The sequence below is a fragment of the Physcomitrium patens genome, chromosome 13 (genome assembly GCF_059467195.1).
Source record: "Physcomitrium patens ecotype Gransden chromosome 13, ASM5946719v1, whole genome shotgun sequence".
NCBI lineage: Eukaryota > Viridiplantae > Streptophyta > Bryopsida > Funariales > Funariaceae > Physcomitrium > Physcomitrium patens.
Window position 1 is genome coordinate 4,354,104 of NC_143422.1, and position 10,992 is coordinate 4,365,095.

Consider the following 10,992-nt stretch of genomic DNA (forward strand, 5'->3'; position numbering starts at 1 on the left):
TATCTTTGTTGATTTAGTATTTTTATTCATTGTTGAATATTATGGATTATTTATTAAGACAAATATTTACATTGGTATTTTATTTATATTTACTACTTATAGAAACTATAAATATTAGTAGTTAAAAGAAGCATGAAAAAGAACCTCATGTCATTTTTGTTATTGATATAAAAAATAGAATTTATAGTGGATTTAAATTAATTTTTATTATTATCAAAAATCACCAAGATAAGAAAATATATCCTTAAATAGATATTAATATTATAGAAATATTATAATATTTTTTAGAATTTATTTAGAATTTACATAGTATTTTTTTAGGAATTTTTAGAGTAATTTTTTAGATCTTGATAATAATGAGTTTTACCACTTTGGGAGCCTTTATGAAGAAATGGAGCAAGATTTGAAGGCCACCCAAGGTTCTTAGACTAATTGGATGTTTTTGAATACCATGTTGAGGTCAAAAAATGCAAAAATGCTGGTCCTTCTAATAGAAAATAGGATGACCAGCAACTGGTGTAGTCCTTGTAGGAAGGGGGTATATAAGTCCCATATGGGTTATAGCACCTTGAAGGTAGTTAGTAGGATAAATCTAAGGCCTCGTGGCCTCTCTTAGACACCCTTATACACTACATATGAGCCTTAGTGAGGCTCGAATCCTTGATCTATAAGTAAGTTATCTTTGAGATAAAATAATTTTACTTTACTTTCAATTATTTTCTTCCAATCTTTAAAACTTCATAACTTATCCATAATAATTTGGATTTATATTTTTCTTATGTCATTAGAAAAACAATAAAATTATATATGTAAAAATATTTATTTTTATTTTTTACTTTTATTTTTTATTAGATAAAAATACAATAAAAAAACTCTAACTTAGTTTTAGATGTTGTAATTATTTGATTTCATTTCTTCCACTTGTATTGTAGTTGTTCTTCTTTGGTTTTTTGCCAATTGCATACTTCACTTCATACCACCAATTATAAGCAACTCTTAATTGAGGCCATTGGGATTGAAGAGTGAAATTTATACTCACAACCGTAATGAGTGTCTTCTTCAACCTATCAAAGGTGCTTTGCTGCTCCAGTTTCCATTCACTAGATGCACCCTTTTTCAATAGGTTTGTCAATGAGGTAGCAATGTATGAAAATTGCAAAATAAAACGGTTATAATATCTAACAAGGCATAAAAATGAGCGGACTTAAGAAGCATCTTTAAAAGTTAGTCAAACTTTCATTGCTTTTACCTTAACTTGCTCCATATGCATACCTTCAAAGGATACCACATGCCTCAAAAAGATGACTTCCAACTTTTAAAGTTCATATTTTGATTCTTTATAATAGAAGCAAGTATCTTGTAGTTGGCATAGTACTTCTTATAGGTGTTGCTCATGCTCTTTAAGGATTTTATTATGTACATGGATATCATCAATGAAGACATCTACATACTTATCCAAAAGATCCCAAATTTATCTATTCATATGATCAATGAAAGAAGTTGGATCATTGGTGAGGCCAAAAGGTAAAACCAACCATTCAAAATGTCCGTAGCAATTACAAAATGTCAGCTTTTCTGTATCCTCTCTTGCAATAGGTGTCTACCAATAGTTGCTTTGAAGATCCAATTTATTAAAGATAGTTGCACCTCAAATTTGGTTAAGAAAATTTTTCACAATTGAAAGTAGATATGTATTTTTAACTGTCTATTTATTCAGGCCTTGATAGTCAATGCAAAGATAAAGTCTACCATCGTTCTTAAGTACAAAGAATATATGTGCTTCCTATGGTGATGTATTTTTTTGAATGTGGCATTTTTCCAAGAGTTTGTCTAATGTCTTTTGTAAATTTTTAAGTTCTTTTGGTGTTGGACAATAAATTGGTCGACTTTTGGATTTGGCTCCATACAATAGTTCTATTTGAAAAGAGACACCTCAATAAAGAGGCACGGTACTAAGTAGGTTGGTTGGAAAGACATCTTAATATTTTCGTATGAGTTGATTTGCCCCTTCTACTCCTTTCATTTTCTTTATTATTATTGATACAAGATTTAGAACCACCATATATATTAGTTGCTTATGCTGTATTTGCTTCTTTATAATTATTATTCCTATGAATAAGTCTTTGGTTGCAAATTATCTTTTCTCTTCACTTGATGTGGAGGTGCAAAGAATCACCTTGCATCCACTATCTTTAAATAAAATTGTCCTTATTATCTAATCAACTTACTTATTTTCTATCTTTAGCCATAGTATATTAAAAATAATATCATATTTTAGCTTTGTTATTTTGAACCTCTCTCTTAAGATATAGGTGTGATTCAACCTTAAGGCTTCTTTTTCACATGTCTCACTCAATACGTTCTCTCGATCATCTACAAGGTATATAGTCCCTCTCTTCATTATTTTAATTTTAATTCCAAATTAATTGATAATTTTAGTTGAAATGTAATTTTTTATAGAGCCACAATTTACAAATACTTGATGTGGTTGTTCCCTTAGTAGTCTTGTTAGATATACTAGTTGATTCTTTTTATAGTTGTCCAAGGCCATGCCATTTATCTTTGAGAGATAATAGCTATTTCCAATATTGGCCTTCAGTGCCTTTATTGGAGAGCCTTGTTTTCTTGCCTTGTCTTATTATTGACGTGATGAATTTTTAGAGTGTGAACCCACTTTGTTTTGTTGGTGCTTAAGTTTTGACGTTTTGGACAACCTTCAATTTGATGGCCTAGTTCTCAACAATAAAAATATAATTTTTTTTGTATCAATATTTGTCATCTTTGTAGTGTCAATGATCTTTGTAAGGCATCAATCTCCATTGGCATTGATTATTGTGCCATAGTATAAGATAGCGGTGTCAAATTGTGGTTTGGATATTATATGAAAATAATATAATTATGTACTTAATATATAATTTATTAAGTAACATGGTGAGAGCCATATTAGTAGATTTTAGTTGGTTGTAGAATATAATTTGATTATTATCTTGAGAAGAGGTTGTTTAAAAAGATTACTATAGAATTTGTATAACTTTAATTTTCTTTTGATAGTGGCTTTTAAGATTGGTTTTGGTTGATAGTAACTTCTAAATATTTAGAGTCACCTTTGTTAGACATTGGTGACCTTTGGAAACTTATTTTGGTTATTTTATTTGGTGTTTAGAGCATAAATTATGTAAATCTTATAAGAAAAAATATTGAAGAAGGGTTTTGGTAGCAAAGGGAATAATTAGGGCACCAATATAGATGAATTGAGATGAATGATAAAAATCTCCATTCCTATTGGTCAAAAAACATGACCAAAGGGCTTTGAGGAGGCTGCCCGAAGCCATATTAGAGATTAGGGTTAGTTTTTCGGGGCCATTCGAACTTTGAAGGCTAGGATCATCAAGTTTAGGATTTTGGCTATGGTTTTGGTGCAAGTTTTGTATGGTTTGGAGTTTATATGAAGGAGATACAAGTACTCAAAGTTAAGGTGTTGATATGGAAGCTACTGTCACTCTTTTTTGCATAACGCACGCATACGGATAGCAATTGAGGATCGGTGACTGCAATTAGAGAGAGCGTTTTTGCGGCTACACTTTTTATATACTGCTTACTGGATTCTAAGTTGAAGTGAAGGAGTTATTGGATTTTAAACTTAGCACATGCAATCTAAGGGTAGTAAGTGATCCAATTTATTAGTGATTGTCTCTTGAGCTATATCTTGAGCAATTTGACAAGGTTTTGGCTCAAAATTTCAGGGAGTGTGTAATTTCATGTTAGTAAACTTTGTACATAAGTCTTATGATATTTAAGTATTGGGTTCTTGAGATATTAAGAAAATAAAGCTCAGGTGCTTGTAAATTAGGGTTTAAAGCGTCTGCTAGGGTTTCTTAGATGCCAGAAGATTGAGAGTGAATTTGTAGTTGATTTTTTTGTGATAAAATTTAAAGGTGAATTCTACCTATCCTATAAATTTGAGACGAACTGAATGGCTAGATCAAGAGTTATGAATTTCTAAAGTTTGAGACAAATAAATCCTTTGCGGAAAAAATATGTTTTGAAGGGATTTTGTTATATTTTGAGTTTTATGCAAAATAAAGGAGTTTTGGAAGCTAAGACAAGATTCATATAAAGGTTTAAGCTACACTCTCTACAGCTAGATATCCAATGTATTCCCAGATAGCAAATCACGCTATATGACAGCGGCATAAGACTTTGTATTATAGGTCATACTCTACAATTTCTAAAATCTATAGCATTGACCTTCTCTGCAATCCAAATTGCCTCTTCAAATTTTTGTGGATCCCTTAATTCCATCTCTCATTGGACCTCAAGTTTTAAATCTCATAGGAATTGATCTATCATCTATGCTTCTAAAACATTGCCAATTTGGAGACATAGGGACTTGAATTTGAAGATATAATCTTACACTGATCTAGATTGTATAAGATTTGCTAACTGCTAATTGATCGTGTGCTATCTTCTCTACATTGATGGATCAAAATTGATTTCTAAACTCGGTCTCAAACTCCTCCAAATCACAAAATCTACCTTAAACTCCATAGCTTTGAATTCAATATTGCTGCCAAATAACTGCCGCATATTTCAAATAGTTGGTTGCATATATAATTCTTTCAATGGTATTTATCATAAATAGTTAGAGGTATTATCACATGTTGAAGGGCCATTAACATATATCTTCTTATCTTGAAGTCTCAAAGTATGTATTAGGCTTACGCAAATTTAGCCTAGCAAATGTTGACTCCCTTATCCTCAAGGCTTCTATTTGTCCTTGCAAAGTAGCTATCTGGTCTAAGAGGTGCTGTATTTTAGCCTCCATGTAGGATTCCTTTGCCATATCTTCTATGCTATAATTTCTTTACTAGACTCCACTATTGTAATGCCTTCTCATCTTCCAATTGGCTTTTTAAGACTAGTTCATGGTAGCTTCAACAAGGTACCCAGTGTAACCACAACAATTGACCTTGGATTAGATGATAACTTTCAACTCACTACCAAAGAATAGCCCAACACTCACTCTGATACCAATAAAATAGGACTAGTCTATCTTAAGTATCTAAGATCCTTCTAATCTATAGTAATATAAAATCTCATCATAAGATATGACAAACTAAATCAGCATAAAATTGAATAGAACTAAACAGAATCAAATAGAATGGAACACAAAAGATAAAAGTGAATAATTGGATTTAACACAAAATAAAACAAAACAAAACAAAATACGAAGATACAAAATCTAATTGTATTAAGGAAAAGAGTCCGAAGCCATATCTCACCAGATGCCCCAAAAGGCCCTAGTTAGTCTTATTTATACTTTGCTCTACCACCTTAGACTTTCTAAAATGTTCCTAGATGATGGACCCTATTTAAATAACTGCCTTAAATTCCTTTTAGAATGTTCCTAGATGATAGATTCCACTTAAATAACTGCCTTAAATTCTTTTTAGAATGTTCTATGGTAGATCCTATTTGATCCACTAATCTAATCCCAATTCTAGAAACTTCCATAACTTTTCAAATATGATTCTAACTATCTATCCCTATGTGCCAATAATACAAATATCTTATCTATATCTTATTACATACTCAGTCTTTTTGATTTTAATCCTATTGAATATCTTTGGGAGCACCTCAAATGTCAATTCAATACTTGGAAGATAAAACCAAACGAAGTTTAGGAATTATGGAAAAGAATTGCTATAGAATGGAATAATATTGAAGTAGTTTTGTACCAAAAGTTACTAGAAAGTATGCCTAGGAGATTGAAAGTAGTTATGAAGGCCAAAGGAAGTCTTATAAAGTATTGATATGTAATTGGTTACCACACTCATAAAAATATTTCAATATTGTTCCAAATTGGATTAGTCATAGTTCGACAATTACCTAATGGATTCTTTTCAACTTGGGCAAATTTGGTAGCTATAAAAGAATACTTTATTTGCTATATAAACCACATGTCAGTATTCACTATAATTCATCTATAATACACCATTCTTTCGAAATATGTCAATAATGAAACAATTTTTTGAATCACTATATATTAATAGATCCAATGGCTTTAACCTTGTGGATCTTTCCATCTACCATTTTCACCAATCTATTGAGTATTTGTCCATCTACTTGTTAGAGATTAGAGATTTCTCTTATGAAATAGTTGCTTGCTCCAAAGTTGATATATCTATTGTGGTTTTGGTAGTGAAAAAAGTTTTGGAATTCTTTTTAGAATATGGAATTCTTTTAGAATATCTCTTGTAAGTGCTTCCTTCCATATAATTGATGTTTGAGTGTTGGTATTGGTTTTATAGACAATTATATGCAATGTGGATTCTTAAGAACAATCTTTATTCTCATAAATTATAATTAATAATAATAATAATAAAATACTAATTACATATATTTGGTTAAAATTTAATAAAAAATTAACTAAATTGATTTGATAGATAATTGTAAATGGTCCTAATTTTAAATAATCTAACTTCTTTAATAGTTAAAATTTTCAAATATTTTTTTGAAAAAAAGACCATATTGAATTCTTAACTTTAAATTTTAATTTAAGTTTTTAATATTTTTGTAATATTATATAGGATATTTCTAAATAGTCTTACAAATTAAAGTTCTTAATTATGGATTGTTAATTATTTAATTCTTTTTTAAATACTTTAGCTGCCAAATATCTATACTTTATATGTATATATATATATATATATATATATATATTATCATTAAGTTTGTTGCTTGATAAATTTTTTATCAATGAATTACATTGATGTTTTAGTTTTTTAAAGTGTTTTCTTTGTATATACAATATTATAGTGTATTTTGATGCAAATAGGATTATAAAATAATGTGCAAGAATAAAAGATAGAAAGAAATTTGAATTATGGAAGAAATTAATTATATCTAGTCATATGGTTGGTATAATGAATAATGAATGGACATTTTTATTTTTAGATATAATATTGCCACCAATGGATGTTGTATTTAAAATCTAAATTACACATTTTTAATGATTTATGGCTCTTTGAACTCTAACAATTTATTGTTGTAGAGGTTGGAGGCACAAATAGATCATAAAGTGAACTATATATATATATATATATATATATATATTGTGATATCGAAGCTTTTTTCTGAGAAATGAATTGTGTATCATTTCGTCATCTCACAATAGAATTATATGCTTCGCATCAACAGAATAGGTTTCACATTTAGTTTGTTCAAAGACAGTGTGAACCCAAACAAATTCCAAAACCAATTGAATACAAGATTTTATAACTACAGAAACATAATGTACACACAGGTTTTATGGATTGGCGTTAACACAGAAAAATAATTGTCAAGAATATCTCATAAAGGATAATTATGCCATTGTTGACGGCCTAAGGCTCCTGCAGATTTGCCCATGGAGCTCACTTGGACAGTCATAAAATCATGTCCACACTAAACCCTAAACCCTAGCTGTTCACACCAAACCCTAAACTCTAGCTTTCGGTGCTTACTGGTCTGCCGTGCCGTGTGCATATTCTTGGTCATTTATTCATCACGCATCAATTGATTGCCGAAGTTGTTGAGGTTTAGAGGTTTAGGGTTTGATTTTCGATCCCCGTGGGCGGTGCCGTATTTTTTAGCACAATTAGCAGTGGTGGGACACGAGGATATCATTTTTGGTGCGTCGGTTATGCACTTAGGTATGTTGTGGAGAGTGTGGACGATGTTGAATTGACAAGTTCTGTGCTGATCCGCTACAAGCATCGTTTGTAGATGGTGGGAGCTAATCTGCACAGCTCTTGGCGAAGCTCCTGGACTCCATCATGGTCCTCCTGGTGCACGATGAGATACCTGCTTCTTGGGTTCCGTTTCCTCCAGTACACGAATGGTTGGCGAGAGCCCTGGGCCGAGTGGACAACCGAGTCCTTATTGCGAACTACCTTCATGTGCTCCGCAAATTTCTTAACTATTGTGGCTTTATTGTGAACCCACATGTTGAGTACAGCTTTGTCGTGAAATAATCGTCGGCTCTTGTGCTCAATAGCCATTCTCACAATCTCCGACGTCATCTTCATGGCTAATCCTCGGACATAGTGCACCTCTCCCATGATCACCGCTGCACTGACAACCGCAAACTGCTTGTTAGACTCATCCAGATTACTCCACATTAGGGTTCCATAGACGCTTTGTATCAAACCCGGGGCGTTTATCCACGTCTGGAGTGGCTCTTCCGTGGTTTTCGGATCCTCGGTTACACCTTCGTTGCTGCTCTCTTTCAGATCATTGCCTTCCGCATTCTCCGAGGTCTTGAGATTGCTGCTATTTCTCAAGACCCTTCGAATGGATTCCTTCCTAACTATGAGTCTATCAATAATTGTTGACTTGAGAAACTCTACGTCATTCGAACCATTTTCTGGTCCTCGAGATAAGCCCTCCGCTACTGGCTCTTGTCTAGCGTCTCTCCAGACCGTATCCTCGGTGGTAATATAGATGATTTGCAATTCGCGAGTTGTGGATAAAGCGTCGCCGAGGACATACACCCCTTTCACTTGCGAGAGGAGCACATTCCTGTAGCGAAACTTGATGGTTCCAAGTAACATATCGTAACACACCCAGCGCCGGAGCTGCACCGGAGGTGCGTCTAAGAACCCGTGCAAAGCGTCCTGGGAATCCAATTCCTGTACGTCAAACGCCACCATGCTACCCCAAGATGCCGAGCCCGGACTGGTTTGCACCGGAATGGTTTCCTCGGTGCTGTCCGATAAATTATACCGTTTGCCCCATATAATTTCTTGAACTATCTCTTGATTCTCCTCACCGGCTTTCTTGAACGCCATAGCATTAAACGGAGATATTGTGAAGTTTAGCTCTGTATTGTGACATTCCGCACGAGTTCGTAGGTTAGGTCGCCAGGAACATACTCATTTACGTGCAGGTTACATTATATGTGTACTGAAATAACCGAGTTTTAAAGACAAGTCGTTGCTGAGCATTACCCAGAAGAGGACCAGAAACGGACCTGTAGATGCAGAGCCTTCTGAATCACCAGATGTATCTCCAGTTTCGAAATCCTTGAGCAACTTTTGGAAGCTTTCTTCCTCTTCTTGGATGACCTTCGCCATAGCCGTGGGCATAGGACTGGAAGGAAACAATAACACGACATCAGCTCTGGCAGTCGACCCACTTCGATGCAACGACCTCAGGAACAGCCGAAGATCCTCGCTGGTGGTGTCTTCAGTCAGATGTGCTACGATCAGCTCTTGCATCGCCCTCGTCCCTATACGAAGAATAGTTCCCATTCCTAGCAGCGCAGCTCGGGGCATTTTCCCGCTCCCTTTGTCGTCGATTGCCATCGTTTTTCCGTCTCGCAACTTCAATCGCTCACTGCGAAAAATCAAACATGAGAAAAAATGGGGAGCCAGTAAGGTTCAAGGTTAAAAAACTTGATGATTATTTCGCGAAACGATTCTCTAGTGAGAGAGAGGCTTACCCTAAAAATTCCACACGACTATCTAACGAAATCTGAGGCTGCGACTTCGTGATCTCGTCCGTGTTGTCGATTGCGCAGATAAACCACAGCAAAGAAACCACGACGAGGCTGGCGCAGAGAGAAAAAGTAAGCCACCATTGCACTCTGGACCTATGCTGAGCGGCGCGAGAATCTGGCCCCGACTCCTTAGAATTCCACGCTTTCGTGAAAGCTGTGTTGTCCTTACATTCTTGCCATGGTTGCTTACTCATGCTTCCGGAGCTTCCCATGGCCATTCGCTGTGGAAAAATTAGCGAGTATGTTGGATTACAAACGAAGCGCTTGCTATGTAATCAGGTGATAACACATCACCGCATAGATTGATTGAGAGGATATGCTACAATTACATAAGAGACGAAACCTCCGTCTGAATCACACGAAACGCCGCTCTAGAACAACGTCACTCTCATCCTCAATCGTAGACTCAGGGGAGAATCGTAAACCCAAGGCAGAGCAAAAAGCAAAACCTCGGCTCAGCTGTCATGTGTTCCAGCGCATCCTTCTTCTTCATCCCACGATTCTCACCCACCAATCCTCCGTTCTACGAAACCACCGAATATGACCTTTTCAACAACCCCTGTCGAAACCAAATACTCCATCGCTGGGTGGCTTCAATCTCCATCCAGTCCCAGTGGGAGATCCCGGATTCAGCACTCGCAAAACACAACAGATTCCACAAAAGCACACACAACTTCAAAAATTCTAATCTCAACTCATGCACAACTGTGAAAAAAGAGATCTATTGTCTGCACGGGGGGCGATACTCCATCAACCGATTCCAGATTCTTCAAGCTCTGCGGAATGCAGCCTTGGAAAAGACCTCTAATGAACTTCCGCAAAAACTGTTCGCTACTGTGACTGGAAAACACGCAGTCCGCTGATCCAAATTCTGTGACGATAAAGCTCCAGATGCGGTTGCAGATCAATCAAGGATGTCCCACTGCCGTCAATCATCCCACACTCAAGAATCCCGCTAGGTCAGTCCTTCGACGTTAGCTTTTCCCTTCGGAGACCTGTAAATATTGCGATGCCGGTAAATGTTTAAAGGGGACGGTAAGTCCGCCACTTGAGATTATCGAGAGGTATCAAACTGGATGGTGAGTAGTTCAATGTATTCTCTGGAGTTGATCCCTTCAGTTGATCCCTTCAGCCAAATGATATGCATTAAGATCTGGTATGAATTTGACCATTTGGGTCTACGAGTGTTGTTCAACTTTAACCAGTCTGAGGTCATCGCCAACTTTCTCAGTCATTCTCACAGGGGTAATGTGCACCGTTTCCCCCTGCTGGCGTGTAGTGCCGCCTCACCGCGACCTATCACACGCAGCGTCTTCCCGCCTCGTCAGATCACATCTCAGCATACTCGGCGCCTACTGGAGGCCAGAACAGATCTTAGTAGGATGATCGTGGTGCGAATTCAGAAACGTAAACGGGTATCAAGATGGGAAATATCCTTAAGAGGGGTGCGT

At 35.6% G+C, this 10,992-nt stretch overlaps 1 protein-coding gene across 1 annotated transcript; it reads right to left on the reverse strand.

The window, feature by feature from the left end:
- Positions 1–7,336: 7,336 nt before the first annotated feature.
- Positions 7,337–10,761, reverse strand: LOC112290708 (uncharacterized). Its single transcript, XM_024537315.3, has 4 exons — positions 9,991–10,761; positions 9,485–9,762; positions 9,014–9,378; positions 7,337–8,863 (listed from the first exon to the last, which is right to left on the reverse strand). The coding sequence occupies exons 2-4, from the start codon at positions 9,757–9,759 to the stop codon at positions 7,749–7,751; spliced, it is 1,755 nt and encodes a 584-aa protein (XP_024393083.1). The 5' UTR covers positions 9,760–9,762; positions 9,991–10,761; the 3' UTR covers positions 7,337–7,748.
- Between the last annotated feature and the right edge of the window lie 231 nt (positions 10,762–10,992).

Excerpts from the sequence above, each read along its gene's own strand:
- LOC112290708 (XM_024537315.3), bottom strand. The coding sequence starts at position 9,759 with ATGGCCATGGGAAGCTCCGGAAGCATGAGTAAGCAACCATGGCAAGAA. Across the intron at positions 9,379-9,484 it reads AGTCGTGTGGAATTTTTAGG|TGAGCGATTGAAGTTGCGAG; the intron begins GTAAGCCTCTCT and ends GATTTTTCGCAG. Across the intron at positions 8,864-9,013 it reads AGAAGGCTCTGCATCTACAG|AGCTAAACTTCACAATATCT; the intron begins GTCCGTTTCTGG and ends GTCACAATACAG.